The following is a 23,090-nucleotide window of genomic DNA, read 5'->3' as shown; positions in this document are numbered from 1 at the left end:
CCCCTCAGCTGAGCGCCCTTTGTCGGGGGACCGCCCTCACTGCCCTAAATCCCACGCTTGTCTGGAGTCATCCACAAATGTACAGGATGAATAGATAGGAAGGTCACATATTTCCTAGCACAATAGCAACATACTTTTGCAACTCTTCAAGCCTGCTTCTTCTAATTAGTTTCAAATGCTCAAGTTCTTTATCGTTCACTGGTGACATTCAAAACTGCATCTCTCTCTCTCTCTTCCTACACACATGCAAAAAAGAGAGCAAATGCTAGTCTTAGCATCATCAGGCTGGCACCAGGTAGATGTGAGCTGACCTTGATAGCTCATTTGAATTGCTTATTAATGACCAATGCACTAATAAGAAAAATATCAGAACACTATGGTCAGACTATTGTTTATTTCTTGTATACCTATTGATACCTAACAACACTGTGTAGAACAGTAAGGTGTGCTTAACTGTTTGAAGAGAAAAGCAACAATTAAAGTGTTCGAAACTCCCATTCTAGGCACATTTTGCAACAGGGGATTTCATTACCGTGAGCAATTTATGAGCTCTGGACACAGTACTGCGCCTAAGATTTCAGATTAAAACTGCAGAGTGGAAGGAAAGGAGGACTTTTTTCTGCTTCCCTACTTCCAGCTACTCTTTGAAGACTGGGGAAGAGACTCTCTTAAGAATATTAGGGGGAGTGGGCAGGGGAAGGACTAGACCATATGGAAAATGAACATAATATTTTAGCTGCAGTTCATTCATTTTCAGCTTTGGATTCTTGTTTTCTTGTTAGTGTTTTATATATATATATATACCACACACACACACACACACACACACACACACACACACACACACACACGTGCCTAGACATTCTGTTGCGCCCATAACCTAGGTTTAAGGTGCCATTTAGCTCCTACCTTTCATATACAGTATCGGTTTGTAACACTGGCACTAGCTACTAAGCAAGGTTTTGTAGTACCTGTAAAATCCAGCCAATTGGAATGAAGCATTGGGGAGAACTGAGATGCATCAAGTTTATTTCATATTTGTTTGTTTTTTCTTTATTTTTGTTATTTGAATGTTCTTATGTTCGAGATTTTGTTACTTTGAGATTTTTGTTAAGTTGTGTTGGTTATGTTTGTGGTTATGTTTGTGTTTTTTTTTTCCTTTTTGTATACGTTTTTTTAAAAACGTAAATAAATTTCTTTTTAAAAATTTTTTTATAAATGAGATGCATCCTGATATCCTGTCTGGCACCATTGCTGTCGCCTTTGTTTTTGCAGGACAGCTACTGCAAGGAATAATTTCTCTAATGGACATATTCTCTGCCAGGGGCTTGAGTCCATGATATGTATGTCAGCCATTTTAATTAAGAGACTGGAATTAAATCTTCTCAGTAATTAACCTTCCTTTACAGTTGCACCACTTTTTACTTTCCCTTTGATGTGAGAAAGGAATAATAGCTCGATATGCAGAAAAATCAATACCTTTTCCTTTACATATATTTCTTCTCCCTGCCCCACCCCAGCTTCAGCAGTTCACATCTGATAAAGGTGATGTGCTTCTGCCAATAAAGCAAACTCTCTAGGTTCCTTCCCACATAAGAAACTACATGGGTGAATTGGTTCCTGAGCTATGTGGGAGCTAGTGATGAGCAAACTCTGCTTCACTGCTCTGTTCAGAATTGACCCATCTCAAATAATTTATTTTTGCTGCTATACGAGTTGATTGATGTCATCAGGAGTATGATGGGGTCCAGAGGTCTCTCTGATCCCAACCATACTGTGAGCCCTTCCTTGTCACCCCATTCTCTTCCCATTCTTTCCCCACTTATCTGCCAGCACCAACTCCTGCCAGGGGCTGTGCTCCATCCAAAGCCCAGCAGCAGCTCACTGGGTGGGGCACTATACCAGCTTCCTGGCAAATGGGGTGCGGCTGCTTACTGGGAGCGAGAGAGGGTGGTGGAGGCAGTAGGGAGGTCAGCACAGTGCAGATACCTCCCCATCGCCTTCTCCTCCACCTCCTTGGCTTTTAGGGCTTGCTTTCTTGGCAGTGACCACATGAGGGCTATAGCACACCAAGAACATCTGATTCATTTTTTCACTCACAAACACAGAGTGCCATGTTAGATACAGGAAGCTGACTTACACTGAGTCATACCATTGGTCCATCTAGCTCTGTATGGTCTACAATAACTGCCAGCAGCTCTCCAGAGTTTTGGACTGGGTCTACTCCCCGCCCTACCTGGAGATCCCAGGAATTGAACCTAGGACCTCCTGCATGCAGAGCGTGAGCTTGATCCCTTCCATTCATTTATTTATTTAAAACAGCTTAAATTCCTTCAACAGTTAATTATAATGCCGGATGGCCGAGCACACATTTCCCTGATGAAATAGGATTCTCATCCCTATTATATATTTTTCATGGTAAAAGGTCAACTACATAACAACAACCATTTAGCAGCATTTCCTCACTTGGCATCTCATAGGTATATTATAGCCATGGGTAACTAAATAAGGAGGCAGAATTACGGTAACTGTGCTTTATAATTGCATTGGTTTTTGTTTTCTCACATAATGCAAAGTAAACTCTTTGTACAATGAAGCTAGAAGTGTGGGGAGGAAAGTGACATTTTAACTTATGTGGGATAAAAGTTATTTTTGTAGCCTTCCCCACATCTATAGTGCTTTTCAGTTTTCTCGTTCATTGCTGGCTTTTATGGTACGATATTGTTCAAGCGTTAATGACTTGAATGAAGATTTTCATCTGCAATCAAAGGTTGGCAATTCTGCACATTTCCATTTTTGTCTTGCTTGTTACCATTTGGGGATGGTTAGCAGGATCAATCTTTTAAGCACAGCGATTCTAGTAAAATGGAATGGTTACCTGAAATAGCATCTCCATAGCTAATTCTGCTATAAGTCAACCTGACACTAAAAGGTATCGCAAAGACCACAAAAAGGAAAGGTAATAAATAAGAAATTGAACAAATGCTAATTGGGCTCCCTTTGTTTTATTTTTACTGCTAGATGTGTCTGACTCTGGATCATGGAGCTAAATTACTGTGAATGTTAAAACTATGAAAGTTAGTGATTTAATTTCTACAGCCCCCCAATTAGAGACTATGCTGGTGGTGCAAATAGCATACAAAACTTCTCATTGGAGAAGTTGCATGCAGACATGGGTATGTTAGTCTAAGGAATTCAAGAATGTGTTTATTAATAGAAATTCACATTAAAGTACTGAAGAATTTTCATGAGGATTTTTTTAAATGTGCAGAAATATGGAGAACTGAATTTAAGACTGGAAAAATGAGATACCAAACGTACTGAAATTGACAGATCCTTCCATCCCCAGTGATGATTCATGTGTTGTCCCCACACAGAGGCACACTGTGAGCACACTGTAGGATTTCAACCTAACACATATTATTAGTTCTGAGATGCTTGAGTAAATGTGGTACACACTGCTGTAGAGCTAGTTTAAGTATTCATTATACCAACAAGATATTTTCAGAAACAGCAGTGATTTGCAGAGGACCTTTAAACTGGAACATGGGAAGTAGTCCTTCATCCTCAATGCATCTTGTTGAAGCTAAGGTTCTTTCTTAATTTATGACATTTTGTACTCACATTTTGCTGTCATTTTATCCTACCTAGTTTAAGCATTACTAAACCTTACCCTTTCTTAGCATTATTTCCACAGCAATCAATACAGTACCCAATAAAAGGTTTTCTTTCTTTGGAATTTCTCTGTGTACTCTCTTTGACTTAATTTTGTCTCTAAACCCCACTACATCTCCATCCAATATTTGCCGTCCTATCTTCACAATTTAGCCCTCAGTTTGCCAAACTTGGCAGCTTGCCTCTCCTTATCTTCCTTCCTAAACCCAGTCTTCCATCGTTTGCATCATATTTGCCTTTGAGCTTCCCTTCATTTGTCAACAGCTTTTCATAATGGAATAAAACAAATGCAATATTTCATAGACACTTTACTCCAAACCCTCCAAATCATGGGACGGAATCCAGAGAGCTACTATAGGTGTCTGCAGGGGTGTGCTGGAATTGACAGTTTCACAACAGCTGTTGCATGGAGGCATCAATCCTACATGGTGCTGCTTTGCAAGGCGCTTTTCTTTAGGAGAACCTTGCACTATGCAGGATTGATGCAAGAAGGCATCAATCCTGTGATGTGCTGCTTCAGGAATGGCGTGTCAGGCAAGAACAGGGGCATAGGAAGAGGGGGGGCGATGGGAGTGCATCGCCCCTAGCAGCGTGATCCCGATCATCCCGGTGGGGTGCCATCGCGGCTCCCCATACTGGGTACCCCACCCCTTTGGGTGGCGCGTCCCACCCCCGGGATGCACACCACCCCCACCCCCACCTGCTTTCCACCCCCGGTGCCTGAGTATGAAGCTCCGCCACTGGGCAAGAAGGAGAGTCGGAAAAGTCTCCTGGAAAGACAAAAGTAGCAGCCAGGTTGTGTCTTGGCATGGACTTTCCTGCTTGATGCCTGCCTTTTCTTCCTGCCTGATTCCCTGCCCCCTGACACCCCCAAATCAACCTGGGCCATCCAATCTGTCCCACAGCAATCAGTGGATATCCTTCAACCCACCTCAACCCTTTAATCCCTTCAAATACACCCAGTTTGGCTTGGGACTCGGCCAAATCTGGTGCACAGCCCTAATTAATTTGTTGTTGTTGTTCTTGTTAATATCCCACCTTTCCCACCGACTGGGACTCAAGGTGGCCTACACAAAGTAAAGCAACAGATGAAAGACATAAAGCTAAAAACATATAAAAGGAAACAGTTTAATTACAGTAAGAGAATTAAACCAATGTGAAAACAAATCTATTAATATGCAGGTTGTAAAAACAGCACAGCACTATTAAAAGTCCTTTTCTTAAAACAAAAGTTATTTCCCAAAGGCCCTTTGGAATGAAACAGTCTTCAGCTGCCAACAGAAGCATGAGAAGAAGGAAGCCTAGAAGGAAGCTTTCCTAGAAAGGTCCAGCATAACCAGCAGGAACACAGTCTCCCTGTCCAATTCCCAGTGTAAGTCATCCACCAAAGTGGCCTAAGCCATCTCTGCACCATAACCAGCTCTGAAACAGGATTGAACTGGATCTAGATAATCCATCCATCTACCACTCTATCTATTTTGTATACCACCCTTTATCTGAAGATCGCAGGGTGGTTCACAATGTAAAAATTCAGAAACCCTGGGAGCTGAGATGCCGCCACACGTCTAGTACCTTGCCCAGAAATTAAATATTGGAGACTGGATGATAATTATCCAATAAGGTGGGATTCAGAGAGGGCTTTTCAGTAGAGGTCTTATAACTGCCCCATTTATTTGGTACTGTATATGCATTGTTGTATGTAACTGTAAATGTTGTATGCTAGTTACTTTAGGAAACCTGGAATGCATAGTTTTAAAATATGCATATAATAGTATATTTATAATGTGCATAATATGCATAATTGTTAGTGCTTTTAGTGGAACTGATAAAAATAAAATTTAATTATTTGTGAGATCAAAGGGCAAGATGGGAATTGGAAAAAATGCATGCAGATAAGATCAACTTTGAGATTTTCAGAAAATTCCATCCCTACCAGAAAAACATCACAGTTTTCAAATAGTTCAAGAGCCTATTACATAAACACATTTGCAACCATTCTCTCATCACAATTGCAATGTTTAATTTCTTTGTCATCTATTATAGCAGGTCTCTCAAAATCATGGACTGTTGTCCTTATTTTCCTGAAGGGGAAATTTTACTTTGTCTGTAGCTGTTCAATTCCCATCCTCCTCTACCACAAGCCAGATATGTTGTTATGTTAAGCAGTTGAGCATTTCTACATGGTTTCTCTCAGCTCACTCATCCCCAGATAACACAAATGGACAGAGCTGTACATCAGTCTTAAGCACAACAAACAAGCCAAGAAAATGTCATGGCGAATTTGGAGCTTGGTAGATTGGTTTTTAATTGAGTTTATTTTAAAAGAATTAAAAACCAAAGTGTATCTCCGCCCCCCTCACACACACACACTTACACACTTCAAATGCTTACACTATACTGCTAATGCAATGGGAGCAGGTGGCTGATACGTACATAATATGGATGTGTCTACTAATACTCTAATTCAGAATCTCTTGAGGGGATTAATATCCAGACTTTTCAAAATGATATATTGTCAAAATCTAATTGGCAGCATCTCAGTTCATCTCCCCAAAGAAATTGCGTTATCTTTTTTGCCAATCTTCTTCTTTTATATTGTTTTTCCTTCCCACCTAGAAAACTTTAAAATCATTTGATGTACACACCTCTAGTTAATCAGGAACTCAAATAATATAACTTATTTTAAGGCTATAAGGTCATGCCTCAAGACTTAACTAGCTTTTTAGGGTGCCTTTATGGTACAGTACTTTAGGTTGTCTACAGATAAAGGAAATTCAGTGCTGAATGATTATTGTTGAATGGACACAACCCACCAGTCAATCTTCCATTCTCTTGACCAGCTCCCATTCATGTTAATGGGGCTAATGGAGAGAACATATTAGTGGCTTGTGTCCTTTGTTTGTGTTGCTTGTTTCTTTGTTTTTGCATGAGATTTTTGTAGTATCTGGTGACATTTTCCCCTTGATAAATGTTCAGGGTGTTATCCAATGTTAGTCATACTAACATTGTTGGTATCTGTATCTTATTCAATCTAATTAAAACAAATCTTAGTCAAGGAGTTGTAGTTTTGTAGGTGAAGTAGGAGCAAAGAAGTCCGATAATCTTTTAATATCTGCAGTACCCTACATCAAGGATTGGGAGCCTGCAGATCTCCGCTTATTGATAGACAACATCTCCCACCATCTCTTACAATTGACTATGATAGTTGGGACTGAGGGTAGTTGTAGTTCAACAACAACTGGAGGACCTAAGGTTCCCGGTCACCGTCCTATATCTTTAGGGCAGATGAAAATTGAACATCATCTTGTCATGGAAATGCAGCATTTAGGAAAACTTTACCTTGTGGTTTTTATGCCCCTACCAGCAGGTTTCTTTCCACCAGCTTTACCCCTTCAATCATGCGCCCTTCTATAGTACGCTACCCCCACAGTTCCACTTTATACCTCTCATTCTAGTTCTTTTCCATAATCCATTCTGTTCTGCAAACACAGGTGCAATTCACCAATTGATTTTCTAAACAGAAAAAAATCATTCACATGTAGCATTAACTGTGCCGCTTAGCTCAGATAGCACAGAATTGACCTTAGTTGGTAGGCACCAGCTGAGATTTCAACTTCAGAAATGACAATAATCTATTAATGGGCCACAGAGTTTGTTGTAGATGGATCTAACCTGCTCTGCCTCCAGATTTTTCTGGACTACAGATCACATATCCCATAAACCATTGGCTGTGCTGTCTGGGGCTGATGGAAGTTGGAGTTCAACAACATCTGCAGGACCATAGGTTCCCCATGAGTGCTATGCACTCATTTTGGTTTAGAAATGAAGACATCAAACAGACCAAGGCTGCCTCGCAAGCGGATTTCCTAGATTACACTCACACCCCGCAAGGCAGAACTTGGGTTTCCCCCAAAGCAGGGCAGGTTTTGTCAATTTCAGCATCCTGCTATATAAGTTTAGTTACAGTGCTTCTGTTCCACATTTCATACAGTCTTCTGGACATGTAGTACTAAAGCTTCAGTATTATGTTTAATTTACTATTGCATTAATATTTCACCTTTCCTCCAAGGAGTTCAAGGTGGTGTAAATGGTTCCCCCCCGACCATTTAATCCCCAGGGTCGGCAAGGTTTCACTCCAGCAGAGATCCCTCCATGGGCCAGATTGCGTGCATGCATTAGTATGCGCATGAGCGCGCACAGCCACGATTTCCGGCATCTGCGCAGACACGATTTTCGGTGTCTGTGCAGATGCAATTTTTGGCATCTGAGCATGCGCAGATGCAATTTCTGGCACCATGGAAGCGAGTCCCCATGCTGTGCTGCGCCAGGGGACTCACCGAGCAGGCAGCTCAGTTCGGGGGTGGCTGATCGCCTGTGGGCTGCTTGTGGCCCATGGACCTTAGGTTGCCTACCCCTGCTTTAGATCATGGCCAGGTCCTTGTTGTACCTGGTAGGAGCAGATGTGCCAACTTTTTGTTTCCTCAAGATACCTCATGGCCTTTGGGACTTAAGAGTGCTAATTACCTGTGAAATAACAGATGGCCTCTTTGATTAGCCCAGATGAGTAAAAACACAATTGCCCCTAACAAAGGATTGTGATTAGTTAGTTACACAACAATAGAAAAAACCCATAACAGCTATACTTAGAAACAAATGAAGGGTTTATTTATTTATTTATTTATCTTCATTATCTTCTTTCATCATCACACAATACCATCTTAATATTAGGACCGCAAATTGTACAGGTTCCTTTTCACTTCTTTTTAGCAAATCACTTTTTGCAATTAAAGGAATGGATTAATAATTGCTCCCCAAAGGAGCAGTAATAAAGGCTTAGTGCAGGTTTACATATAATTATTGCCTTTGTTCCAAAAGTCTTAACATAAATCATTAAACATATGTTTTAACTAATTTCTTTTTAAGTAATCTTCCTCTTAAAAGGATTTTCTTTCTTCCTCTTTTGTATGTCATTCATTTGGTGGCTCTGTGCATTTTTTTAAATTTTTTTGGGTATGCCTGATAATGACTATAGTAAAATGTGTTAACGGTGCTTCATCAAAGACTTTCCAAGGATGGGCTTTTCTGCAGGCATAAGCAAAAGAGAAATAATAAAAGAACATGCTCCTGCATTAAACTAATACAGTTGAATGCATTAGTGCAAGGTCTGAATACATTCATGAAAGGTGACATGTAACACACACACACCCCGTTCAACCCTTTCCCTGCATCCCTCATCCGTGCTTCCATGCTTGCACGGACGGTTCTAGCAGAGGGGAGTTCCACCCACTTTGGGCAGCATCTTCCTTGTGCTTTAACATAATCACATCATGCAACATCAGCTGAATAGAGAAAAATGACTGCAGACAAGGTTCCAATATCTGTTCCTGAACAAGTGATGTCCTTCTGTTTTAGAGACGGAACACAATGGTGCCATTAGAGTTGCGCTTGGGGGAAAGGTTTGCACGTCCGTAGCCCATATTTGCAGGGGAGTGGGGGGATGAAATGTTCCTGCTCCCTGAGCTGAGCTTTAGAGTGGTTGCCCAGATTGCTTCCAATCTCTCACTAAAGTCACCACTTGAAGCCACAGCTTTAATTTTCAAAGGCAAACATGGTAGTGCAAGAAGAAAATATAGAAGGGAGAATTACTGGATGCCAAGATCCAAGTCTGGGGCAAATACTCTTTGGTGAGAACCCCAGCAGAGATTTAAAGTCACAAAAGTAAACTATGCAGCAAACATTGTTGTTTGAAAAGTTTTTATTCCTTTCCAGATGCAATTTTGTCAGGCTTAGTTGTACTTTTGACATGTGTCCGTGCCTATAGAAAGAAAACAGCCAATTTGCGAATAAAAAGCAGACCTTGCTAAATGGACAAAGCAACAGGGTGGTAAGGGAGGTAGGGAATCACACAACAAGCATGGGACTAAATCCACATTGCAGTTCCACAAATCTTATTATTTAGAACTAAACCTTAACTCGCAAAGCTTTATTAAAATGGTCTTGCACACAAACACACCTCTTTACCTATTCATCCCTTGTCCAAGTATCTGAAGCTAATTTGTCATGTTGACATAGAGGGAACCAGGATTATTCAACATTGCACAGCAAGTGAATAATACTCAGTAAAAGCCAAGGACATAAGTTGGTCTGATATTTACATTTATTTGGGATTCTCCCAATTGATCTGGGGGAAAACCCACATATATTTTCAAAATGAACTACAGCATTTGAGGTACAATAACTAAAATAGAGCATACATTTATAATTTGAGAATGAATAAATTCATGGAAATTATACCTTCCCATTTTTAGTTGCAGCATCTCATTTCCTCGCGTCATATTTCTAATGGTGTACAAACTATTGTGCTATATAAAAGAGGAATTATTTATGACCAGGCCATTGACTTATGATCCCTTGTTTTTTTTAGAAGGGAATAGCTTCTTTTGACATCTAACCCTGGAGCTCAAGGTTGAGATAAATAAAGGGCATTCCCAATGTAGGGGAGGCCATAATAAACCTTTTTATGAAATGTCAGATATACACACCAGTACAATACCCTCTTCTTCTCTATATGTTGGTCACACAGCCCTCCAAGGCAGAATAAGTCATATTTTGAGTTCACTTTATTTCCCTGCCTCTTCTGGCTATATTGAGTGCATGATTATAGGAAAGGCAGTAAAGTGCTTCCATTAAAAAGAGGCTTAACCTGCAAGACAGAGGTCAGGGCACAACCTTAATCTCCATGACACAACTGTTGTATGTGTGAATTCATCTATCCATCCATCTTGCTTGCAGTCAGAGCACAGGTTGTAATCATTTCACAGGATAGTGGTGTGGGAGGTTGGAATCAGAGCTTTTCCATTCCACATGACACAAAAAGATTTAAAAGTCCACTGTTCCTGCTCCAGAAAATAGCCATGTAGTCTCTGCCATTCCCCACCCCCCCCCAACTAGGTTTGGAGATAGGATCATACAACAAAAGTTGTTTGTCTTTGTAAAGGAGATTATAAAACAGCAGAATATTGGTCTGATTTTTTTTCTGGGGTTCCTTGTTAGGTGGCGATTTGGGAGTGATTTCATTTTCTAAGGCTTCATTAGTAACTCGTGCACTGGAATGACACATAAAAGAGCTGCTTAGCATTCAAATGTCTAAAGCATAAGGCATGTCTAAAGATAAATATTTTTAAAAATAAATATTATAAAGCATTTATAAAATTGTGCAGTTAGGCAGGGGAGAGCATGCTATACAATGGTACCTTGGATCTCAAACGCCTTGGTACGCAAACTACCCAAACACTGCAAACCCGGAAGTAAGTGTTCCGGTTTGCGAACTTTTTTCGGAAGCCAAACATGCTCAGTTTTGAGTGTTGCTTTCATTTTGAGTGCCACACTTCTGTTTTAAGTATTACGCTGAGGCCTGACTGTTTTTGCTCTTTATTTTGCATTTTTTCTTTTGCAGCTCTTTTTTGTTTAGTTTTTGTGGCTGTGTGGAACCCAGTTCAGCTACTGATTGATTGATTGATCGATTGTGTGACTGCAGAACATTGTTTATTGCTTTCATTTTATGGATCAATGGTCTGGTTAGATAGTAAAATTTGTGTTAAATTGCTGTTTTAGGGGTTGTTTTTAAAAGTCTGGAACGGATTAATCTGTTTTGCATTACTTTCTATGGGAAAATGTGCCTTGGTTTTGGAACGCTTTGGTTTTGGAATGGACTTCCAGAACGGATTAAGTTTGAGAACCAAGGTACCACTGTATTGGCTACTTGTGTGTATTGGCTACTTGTGGTGCGTGATGTCATAGGCACTGGTCAATAGACACTTAGGTTGATATTCAAACATCAACAGTCCACACAGCATTGCAATGAAACAGAAAATGAAGCAACAGCTGGCTGACTGGGTGGAAGAGAATCACATTTCCCCAAAAATAAAAATTGCTGCTTGAATGCAAAATAGATGCAATTTTGCCATCTCAGGAGAGCAACTGCAGAAAGAGACATTTGTATCCCCCCACAACAGCTGAGTAATAACTACACATCCATCATGCAATAAAAAAATTGCCTATAAATGCTCTCAGTGTTCAACGTGACTGATGTTCTTTCCAAGAGTAAATAGGTGTTATGGAAAGAATAATTCAAAGAAAAACTTTTTTAAAAAATATCCATTTCAGTTACCTTGAAGAAGCAAATGTGGCTGTTCAACAGAAATCCTAGTGAGGACTGAAAGATTTATTGCAGATTTCATGATTCTATGCCACTTTATATTTATCGATTGCATTATTAGATGGCTTTCACGTTAAAGTCTCCCTTTGTGTAAACAAGTGTGTGTGGGGGGGGGGGAGCAGTGTCATGTCAGAAGGCTCCAATCTGAGCTGTGTAAGTTTATCTGAATATCACAAACAAGCCTACATGCGCACACATCCATCCTATACAGTAAAGAACCAAGGGTTCATTAATCCCAAATGGAATGTCTGTAAGGTCCTAATGTTCAGGCTCTGATGTTTCAAAATCACAAACTAGTGCATCTAATGAACTGACCTGGATCCTGTGAACATCACTGGAGGCCCTTCTTTGTGGGCCTCCATGAGATGTCTGGAGGGTGGCAACATGAGAACGGGCCTTTTCTGCAGTAACTCCCCATTTGTGGAATGCTCTCCCCAGGGAGGCTTGCCTGGTACAGGTACCTTCATTATATAAATCTTTAGGCACCAGGTGAAAACATTCTTCTTCAATCAGGCCTTTGGCTGAGTAACATTCTATGTCCTTTTAAATGTCTTTGTTGGGAGGTGTGCATTAGTGTTTTGTTTTGTTTGTGTTTTTGTTAGTATGTATTTTGTGTTTTTATTTTGTATTTTTATGCTGTGAGCTTCCCTGAAATCTTCAGATGAAGTGCGGTGTACAAATTTAATAAATAACTACCGGTAACTAAAATGATGCAGAAGAGATAAAAGAAACAGATGACTTGCTGACCCAAGATAATTGGTTGTCTGACCAAATGACACACAGACACTTCCCTCCTCTTCAAGACAGGGTGGGCTTTTAAATTCTCCCCCATATCCCCCTCCCTTTGCTTTTGGCTGTTCTGCTCAATTTTTTGCACCCAAGAGCTATGTGTGGGGTTGGGGGTTGGGGTTTGCAGCTGAACTTTGCATGCCAGTGGATATGGTTGGCACTAGCAGTGGGTAATGCCTGGGCTTGTTCACACAAACATGTCATGAGGTTAACATGCATGGGAGGGGGAGAGTCAGATTGGGTTAACTCCCTGCATGTCACAGTTGTGTACCTGACCCTGCCAGGTGTACGTGGCAGGTACCATATAATATTCACTTCTAACTAGAGGTGGGTACATATGTCAATTTCAGTCTCTCATTCTTCGAATCTTTCCCCACATTTCCACATCAGTTTACAATTTTTTTAAAAAGTTCTCATGAGAATAAAGCAGCATTTTAGAGCAAATTTCTTTGAATATAAACAGTATTGTGTGCAATTTTGCCTAGCGTATACATGACTTGGCTGGACAACTGCGTTGCAAAAATTCAAGGAAGGGCAAATTTCAAGGGATGGTTGTGTTTTGCTTTGTGTATTATTTTAATGTGAATTAAGAAAAGCGGCCTTTAAATGTGAACTGAATTGAACTGGATTTCTGCCCCATCTTTTCATCCAACCTTTCATCCACAACAAGACAATACCAACGCAACATTTCACAACAATGCATTGCCAGTACAGCATGCTAACTACCCGCAAAACTACCCGCGGCCGGCATTGCTGCTGCGCCTATCACTATGTCTTATTTTTGGGGTATGGCTTATATTCCTTGAATGCTTAAAAATCCTGCTATGGCTTATTTTATGACTATGTCTTAAAATGGGGGGAAACAGGGTATCTTGGCCTGTGAAAACATACCAAAAGTCTGTCTTTGTATGTGTGCACTGAATTTGTTGGGTGAGCCAATCCATAAAATAGGATTTACACAGCCATAACATAGTAGTTCCTCCGCTTCCTCTAATACAAGTTAATGACTTATTTCATCTGCAGGCAATCAGCATAATATAGGCAGATCTGCTTATGAGCTTCTCAGCTTCTTCTGATAGTCCCATCAGGGGCCCTGATGAAAGGGATGAAAGGGAGAAACCTTCAGATACAGATGGGGAATCATGCTTCATCTTTCATTCTGCAAACTGCCAGACAAACAGAAACCCCCAAAGACAGGGGTGGGGGTTGCGGGAATAGAACTGCAGCCCTGCAACTCCCACTGGGAACTGGTTCAAACAGATTTACTAATGGTGAATAATTAAGAGCAAAATAAATAATCAATAATGCCCAGTACTTGTTGAGTCAATTGAGGTGGGGGATGGAATTCAATACTGTGAAGCATATTGGAAAGGATGGGAAGGAGGGTAGCAGTATCACATCAAGTCTTCCTTTTTTAACTGACTGGTCACTTTGGTGATTTTGACTGACTGGCAGCTTTTCGGGCGGGGGGGGGGAGGTTAGGAGTCTCAGACCTGCCAGAAAGAAAGCTGTGAGTAGGTCACCCGTCCTCATTTTAAAGGCCAGAGAAGGCTGCAGGCAGAGCCTTTTCATCCACACTTCCCTGCCATCCTCTTTTTGTTCCTTTTCTACTTGAGCAGTTTTCAAAGGCCCCCAAATTGAGAGTAGAAAAGGTGGGAGAGAAACTATTCCTTCCTATCTCCAGATCTAGTAGTGAATTTAAAGGGGAAATGTGCAGGAGGGGGCGGAAACACCTTCGGGTTGCAACCTGTCGGTTTTTAACCTCAACTGCAAGTTGCCTCCTCCCATCACCTCCTTTTTACAATGATGCATTTGCAGCTTTAGTTTTTTGTCATAAGGAAGAAAGAAAAACATAAAGATGGGTTTTGAAGTATAAAAGGGAATTATTTACATAAAGGAGACATTTTACATCTGCTGGGCGATACGTTATTCCTTTAAAGTGAACGTGATGAAAGGCTCCTGAACACGTTTGTCACATCTGAAGTCAGAGCGTTTTATCGCACATTGAATATATTAGATTTAATCAGAAGGAGACTTTGAATCTTGTGTCAGGTCATGGGCCCCTTATTTGCAAGGCCAGCTCTGATGCTTTGTTTATGAGCCCGAATGTGAACATAGAGCTGAAAGGGAGGTTTGAGATCAGACCATTCGGTGTGATAGGTAGCAAGTAGTGCAGAAATATTCTTGATGGCTGCAAATTTGTTTTAGGGCTCCCCACCCCTGAAATCAGAACAAATTAAAACTTGACATTATTGGGGCTTGCCTTCACTACAGACTTAAAAGGGGTAGCTGCCAATTCCCAGGAAAAACAAGGGTATGTGTGTTTAGGTCACAGTGTGGGTGCCAGACATGCCCTGCTCCAGACATACAATTCATCATGGTAGGTATACACTGGTACATTTGTAGAGCCCCTCACACCTGCTAAACACCTGGACAGTGGGGTGTGGCAAGCTGGCCCACAGGGCCTCGCAACCCCCTGTGGGATTTACAATTTGGGGCACTGTAAATATTAAGTGGGATATCATATTTTGGCAGCCAACTAAAAGGTTTGCAAGAAACCAACCAGAGAATAGAGAAAATACCCAAGAAAAGACTACTGGATAGGGTGAGCTGAGCAACCAGTGAAAACTTCATCAAGAATAAGCAGTTAACAAGCACAGAATAACTTTTTCATAGGTGTTTATGAAGCAGATGTTTATGGACACCTGGTCTGCTGAACAATGACTCATGTGCAGGATCTGATTTAACATTCCAATATGGGGAAAAACTTTGGAGATGGGGGGTGTTGATCAATTTGTAATGCAGCTAACCATGTCAAGCAGGACATACTCGTACAGTGGTACTTCTACTTATGAATAACTCTACTTACGAATGTTTCTACTTACGAATGGAGCTCCGCCCGCCATCTTGGATGTGGTTTAGATAGGATTTTTTCTACTTACGAATTTTTAGATAGGGTTGCTTCTACTTACGATTTTTTTCTCCCAATGCATTCCTATGGGATTCGACTTACAAATTTTTTCGACTTACAAATGTGCGTTCGGAACGCATTAAATTCGTAAGTAGAGGTACCACTGTATACTGAACCAAGTAATTATAAACATGCACATTACAAAGTTAGGCTGGCAAGCACATGGGCCAGGACTTTTTGGGTGGTGGCCCCACAATCTTGGAATACTGTCTCATGTTATATTAGGGAGTCCTAATCCCTGGATATTTTTATACAAGTCTTAAAAATCATGTTACCTTGGCTTACATAAACTAATAGTTGCTGTGGATCTGATTGTGTGGTCTGGTCTTGGTGGCTGTTTTGCTAGTTTTACCAATATGGGTTTGTTTTGTTAAGGTGATTAAATGTTGTTTATTGTTTTATTGTATTATAATGTGAACCACCTGGGAAAGAATTTTTATTCTAGAATTTTATTCTAGATTGTGCAGGAATTTATTAAATCAAAAAAATTCAGGACTGCCACTAGAAATAAAGGGGAGACACCCCACCAAAAAACCACAACAGTCCAATGAAGACTGTGTATGCTTAGTGTGTGAATAATGCTAATGGACTGTTACAAGGAATGGAAAACTGGGATGGACATTGAGGGTCTTAAGCAGACATTCTCCACACTGCAACATTTTGTTGCAGGTCTCAGTAATCTTTTCCATAATTCTGCTGATTTCTGTTTGTCAGAGCCTTGAATGATGTAGGAATGAGATGCTGGTTGCAAAGCTCACACAACTGAATGCTCTTGCATATATTTTTTATAGTTTTTATTAAAGACTAGCTGGCCCTGCCACGCGTTGCTGTGGCTAATCCCTGTGACTGTCACCACCCTGTGTTGATCCATGACATATCCCACCCCCTCCTCCCCCCACCGCCGGCTTTTCCCTGTGATTTTCCCCAACCTGTCCCGTCCCATGACGTATCACGCCCCCTCTTCCCACCACCCCCGGGTCATCCCTTTTTGAGATTGGAATTATGACAACTTTCCCCTGCAATATAAAGTTTTGCTGTATCAGGAAAACGTGATCTATTTTGTGGTTATTTTTAGGAGATATGTCGGGGTTTCTATTAAGCCAACCTGTAACCGGATTTTTGCACTGCTCCTGCTGCTATTAGAAGCTAAGTCATGGTTTGATTTACCATTATCTGTGTAAACCCAGATTGACAGATTTGCCCATCCTTAATCTCAGTTATAGGTTTGCAGCCGTAGAAAAGCCATGCTTATGTTGCTTTACTAGCATTTGATCAATTTTGGTGTAGCCTTGCAAGCTTTTTCTTACCTTCCACTCTGCTTTGTTTTCTTTCTTCATCCCATTCTGTATTACCTTCAAAAGTAACTTCACTTTTAATATTTTACCCAAAAAGATCCACGTCTGCTCAACTGAATGACTTCACTTATATTTATAAGCTATAAAGCCAGAGTAGGATTTGACCCAAAGGATCTTACTCAATTTATTGCATAGAGTTTTATGTAAGGTTCATGACCGTTAAGTGGTCTGTTTTTTTCAGCTGTTGGCAGAAGAGAGACTGACATTTCCAACCCAAATGTCTCATGGTTCTTATTTGTGCACAAGCCTGTTCTTGCCTCTCAGAAATCAATAAATTATCCAACTCCTATTTAAATACAATAAAAACTAGCACAACAATGTATACATTATTACGTAGTGCAATCGAGAGTAGTTATTTCTCTGAGGCGCAGTTGTCCCAGCACAGTGTCCCGAGCATGGTGGGCTCTTGCCACAGCCGCAGTGCCAGCACCTGGCACGCCTTTCCGAGGGGCCTAGACCCGCTGTTTACATCTTTGAGCCTTGCTACAAGGTGTGAGCATTCCTGCACAACAACTCCCACCGCCTCCTGCAGGTAAAAGGGAAGCAACATGGGCTTGTGTGCAAGTGTGTGTGTGTGTTTATTCCAGAAATCGGAAGCGAGAGCATCACTTTCACTCTCCATGAACTCTGTGATCCAGGGACGTTGGTTGGCCTCTAGCCCTAGTGGAATAGCTCCCCCACCCCCCACTCTTGGCTTGAGGTGACTCTATGGCTGCAGGAGGCTAGGCAGGCTCCTTGTAGCCAGCGGCGGGAAGGGAGAGCAGGTTTGAAGGGGAGCCACAGAAAGCAGGGCAACAGTGGCCAGAGGTGCACTAGTTATGGTAGCTAGCTGCATTATTACGCATAATGGTTAACTTTTCCCTTTAAAAAAAATCAACAATTTTGGGGGTGTCTGGATTTTTACTTTTTGAAATATGGCAAGCCTACGCCACGGGGTCTTCTTGAGTGTATCCTTGTTAAGTGTTTTGCCGGCTAGAATGTGGCCTTGGACCTTGCTCTTGCTTCTAAACTGCTTCGATGGAGGGCAGAGAGGTGTGTGTGTGTGTGTGTGAGCCATCTAGTCTGCTGTACAAAGGTAAATTTTATATTCATTGGTCTGCCCCACAGGCCACCCCCAGAAGGTACCCTAGAAGAAAATGGTGGCCCTCAGGCTGAAAAATGCCTCCCACCCCTGCTTTTAAAGCCAGCTTGATGTGGACAGACCACATCAGTGGTGGAATAAATCTCTTAGATGACCAAATAATAATAATAATAATAATAATAATAATAATAATAATAATAATAATATATTATTTATACCCTGCCCATCAGGCTGGGCCTCCCCAGCCAAACTGGTTGGCTCCCAACAGATTAAAAACAGAATAAAACATCAAACATTAAAAACTTCCCTAAACAGGTCTGCTTGTGGATAAATATATATGGGGTGTGTGTGTGTGTTTGTGAGAGAGAGAGAGAGAGAGAGAGAGAGAGAGAGAGAGAGAGAGAGAGAGAGAGAGAGAGAGAGAGAGAGCCCTGCCCCTTCTTTCTGTACATAAATAGGAATTCCTGCACAGGTACAGGGACTATGTTTGTACACCCCAGTACACATAGGATCTGAGTGAGGATGGATCTGATGGATTGATCAGTCTACTTCCAGTCTGTGTCAGCTTCACATGTTCATAAGCCTGTATTCGTATTGAAATACATCTAAAAGGTGGCGGGAATGATGGCAGAGGTTTCCTCCTCTGTGAAAAGGACTCAAATGGACCACTTCTGTCTGTGGACTTCCCTTTCTGCTAATGGAGGGGAAGGTCTACAACGTCTAACTGCTCCTCAGCAGACCTCCTCAGGAACTTTGGGTTGCTCTCTTAATATTTAAAAGCCCTTCTTTGAAACTATTTACCTTCAGGATATGTCACTTTATGCACAAGATCAATGGAACATAAGTAAATATTATTTGATTTAAGTGAAAACGATGTCTTTCCTCCAGGAGATATTGAACCATTTTCACATTCACAACCAGTTTTAAAATGAAATTGAGAGCGGGAAGAGAGAAGGGAGATATCCAAATGGGAGTATTCTTCATCATCGTGTGTATGAATAGCTGTAAAGTGATACCATAAGTGAATGTCTCGCCCCTTCTGCAGGCAAATGGAGCTAATAAAAGTGGCAATCCTAGGAGACTTCCATCTACAAATCAAATTTGGTCCTCCTGCTTTCATAAACTCCTGGCATTTAATCAGTGGCGGAGTGCTGTTTATTGGTTTGGCTTGTAGCGCAGATGCCTTCAAGATCATCTCTTAAATAAGCTCCAAAGGAATTATAGTGGAGGGCATTGGAATAGCTTGTAAATGCCTTGAGTTGGAAGAGAGGGAGAGATGTTCTTATGAGAAATAAAAGGTATCAAGTGCCTAAAGATTGTTAACTTTTTTTTTCAAGGGTTGGCTCTTCAGCCTGAAGTGGCAGACTCTGCAGTAAAGCTCTTTGATAGATGCTGGTGGAGGCTTTCTGGATCTTGTTGCAATGACAAAAGATGACGGCTAGCATCCAAAGACCTGCATAGGCTTACACAGATTCCAGTGAAATGTTTGACACACAAAAACACCACCACCCTGCTTTATTTAGCTGCCTCCAAACTGTTTTTCAAATTTCCCTTGGTTTCAGAAGCAGGTTTTCCCCCAATAAAAATAAGTTTAAAACCCCCGTGGCTTCATGAAACTAATGTAATGCTTCTTTGGATCCATGTGTTTTGGTGATAAGGATCTGAGCACAACAGTCACCTATAAGCTTTGTTATATATTTCTTGGGTGCCTTCTGGAACTGCTCAGAGATCATTATGAATTGGTTGGGTGCATGCCAACTACCACAATTACTGGGAGGAGTGGTGATACGAATTCTCTGTAAGAAACATCAGACAGATGGTTATGAAAACCATGCAGGGGTGGGGGATATGTGGTCTTGCAGATGTGGGCTGGGATTTTTATACCAGCATTACTGTGTGAGCAGTGCCAAAAATGTGCATGCATGAGGAGCACCCATCCCACAATAAATGGCTCCCAATCTGTATAATAAAGAGACCCAGCAGCAGAAATACTCAGTTGTCTGCTTCATTTTAATTCACATATCTTATTGTTTAAAATACTCACAGTTGGCAACCTGGTCAACCAAGTACGACACAGGGACTCTGCAGCCTATTCTGACATTTTCTGATTATGTTTCTTTTTAGCAGGCCAAAGAGGCCACATAGACCAGGATAGCTCCTTAACAAACAAAAACACAAAAGCAAACAAAAAACAAACTAACTTATTCATATCCTGTTCTTCTTCTTCATCTCCTAGACAGAATCATGAATAAACTGCAGGACAACCTGGAGCAGATGATACCATGAAGAGAAGTTTACAAGTCCTCTATTGCCAACTGCTTAGTAAGTAGACAATCATCTGAATATTTTGACTTTTCTCTGTATTTTAGGTGTACTTACTTTGGATATGGGTGATACTACTCTTGCCCCCCCTTCTCCCCCCTCTTAATTTTTATCAAAATTTCTGACCTTTATTGTATTTTTCCTTCCATTATTTGTCTCACACAACCCACCTTATCCCTTTCCTCCCCTTTCTTGGGCTAGGGGTTAAGCTGTTAAATTGTTTTCTTTTAAGGGCGAGTTAGTGGTGATAGCAAATGGATGGGCCCATGTGTCTTAGAGTTGGATCTCTGCCAATTTCTCTTATAGCAGTTGTCTGAACTACTAGGGACAACCTAGCCATGTTGCTAGATGCCTGGATGCTGCCAAATGCATGAATGCCTCTGATAACTTAACCACTTAGAGGTTTTGATGATTAAATGGTATATATAAAATAAATAAAGCTGCAGCTGCAAATTGTAAATCCCAGCACATAATTGTGTGCTGATGATCTATTTTCCCCTCGTTCTCAGTGATAAAGGGGGGGCAGTATAATGCCAGGCATAGGTGTGCGGTCCCAGCAAGGGTTGAGGTTGAGGTGGGGAGTGGTCTTTGGCACAGGCACTTACAAACAAGGTGTCATCAGGAAAAGCTGAGTCACATCCAGATCCTGGACAGAGGAGTGTCTAAGGTTCTGGCTAGAGCATTTCCTTCTGTGCTGTATAGAACTGTTGATTTAGCAGAATGGTGGCGCAGTCATTGGTTCCTGCAGCGTGGAAGTGATGGGGGCTTTATTAAGAGCATTGTCTTGAGTCTGAGAAAGATGGCAGTACGTACTACATGCTCCAGTTTGGGTCTCAGAGCTGAGAACAGCAACTTCCCCAAAAGTTGTCTTCACCTCCCTTGGAGTCTTCCTCCAAGGAAGATGGGAATGGGGCCTGAAAACACAATAGGGTGCAGGTAAATTCTACCAGATGTTATGATAGGGGAGAACAGAGACAGATGTATATTTCTTACTTTTTGTAGCAGCTGTACATCAGGTCACATTTCTAATTTTAAGGTGTCTCTTTGTTCCATGCAGAACTTGTTTTTGACCCTGAACTCTCAGTTTTATTGTTGTCATAGTAGCTGTGCTTTGCATGTTTGCAAATGAAGAATTTGTTTACCTTTAGAGCTGCTAAATAAAGTAAAATTAAAGAGGATAAATACCTGTATATATTCAAGTTTAAGCCGACTCAAATATAAGCCGAGGCACCTAATTTTACCTAAAAAAAACCTGGGAAAACTTACTGACTCGCGTATAAGCCGAGGGTGGGAAATGCAGCAGCTACTGGTAAATTTCAAAAATAAAAATAAATACCATCCTATGCCTTTCCCAGCCACTTCTCCCTCCTCGCCGCTTCTCCCTCCCCGCCGCCTCGCACAGAGCAGGCATAGGACAGGGGTTTGGAGAGTCGCAGCGCAGCGCTTCTCTGAACCCCCGGTCCTGTGCCTTTCTCCGGCGGCGCCCTCCTCACTTGAATATAAGCCGAGGGCAGCTTTTTCAGCACATTTTTGGTGCTGAAAAAGTAGGCTTATACTGTACTCGAGTATATATGGATGTACTCAGTTCCTTTAGTTTAGTAGGTTTTATCTGTTGATAAATGCTTTATATCCAAACCTTGATTCATTTCATCAAATTACTTTCCACAAGCTACATGCCATGCTATCTAATTCCATTAAAAGTTATTAGGTGTTTTAACTGCTATGGTTATTAGGAATTCTTTTGTGTTCATTTTTTACATAGTGATGGAATATTTCTATTTAGGGATTATGTATTTATGGAGCTATGGTATGGTTGAAAATTATTTTCACACGTTCATAATTCACACAGTCTGAATAGATACATAGGATGTACTCATCTGTTTGCAAGAGAGGTTGAAAATCATATCCAAAAAGAGGATTTCAAGTTAGTTTACGAGGGTCATTCCCAGCCCATTTATGAGAGTAGCACAGATTAAGATGTTTTTCTATTTATTGTTATATTCATCACCATAAGATAATTTAATAGAGTTTGAGCTAATGGAAATATTACATCTCAAGCTAGTGCTATTTCAAGCACTGGTGAATGAAGTACTTTCTATAATGCACCTAAAATTTACTTCATCTGCACATAAGTGATTAGTATATTATTACTGATTTAATTCATCTGAGCATAGCAAGCTGAGTATTACCTGTGCTGACTAGCAAAGGTTTCTTCCTTGACTTCAAATAGGACACATTCCTGGAGATGCCACGAATTGAAACTGGGACAGTCTACTTCCAAAGTAGATGCTCTACCACTGAGCTTCAGTACTTCAGATACATAGGCTACAAAAAACAAAGATGAATGAATCTTAGTCTTTGCATTCATAAGCCAGAATCTGCTTCAGCTGATGCATGCATGCAGTTGGCAGGTTAAGGCAGGGATAGCAATACAGTGCTGCAATTGTAGCACCATTTACCTGGGAGAAAGCCCCAATGAATTCAGTAGGACTCACTCTGAGTAGACATGGTAGGGGTTGCACTGGTAGGAAATAAAAAAGCAGAGATAAACAATGGATCACCCAACAGCTCCTCGTTCCTGGCAGTCCCTTTCAGCTTTCTTTGCTTTTTGGTGGGTGAGCCTGCAAAACTGTCAACCAGGTAGAAGCAGGTTGTTGTTATGTGGTGATGGATATGACG

At 41.1% G+C, this 23,090-nt stretch overlaps 1 protein-coding gene across 1 annotated transcript in view; it reads left to right on the top strand.

Moving 5' to 3' along the window:
- Window positions 1–23,090, top strand: part of TMEM108 (transmembrane protein 108) — a 174,279-nt gene that overhangs the window by 65,931 nt on the left and 85,258 nt on the right. The window contains exon 3 of the mRNA XM_035130121.2: window positions 20,326–20,411. Within this exon, the coding sequence (XP_034986012.1) occupies window positions 20,372–20,411 (40 nt within the window). The 5' untranslated portion in view covers window positions 20,326–20,371. The remainder of the gene's footprint in view (window positions 1–20,325; window positions 20,412–23,090) is intronic.

The sequence above is a fragment of the Zootoca vivipara genome, chromosome 12, assembly GCF_963506605.1.
Source record: "Zootoca vivipara chromosome 12, rZooViv1.1, whole genome shotgun sequence".
In the NCBI taxonomy this organism is placed as follows: Eukaryota; Metazoa; Chordata; class Lepidosauria; order Squamata; family Lacertidae; genus Zootoca; species Zootoca vivipara.
The sequence above is the reverse complement of the archived record's forward strand: the minus strand, read 5'-3'. Positions and strand labels throughout refer to the sequence as shown.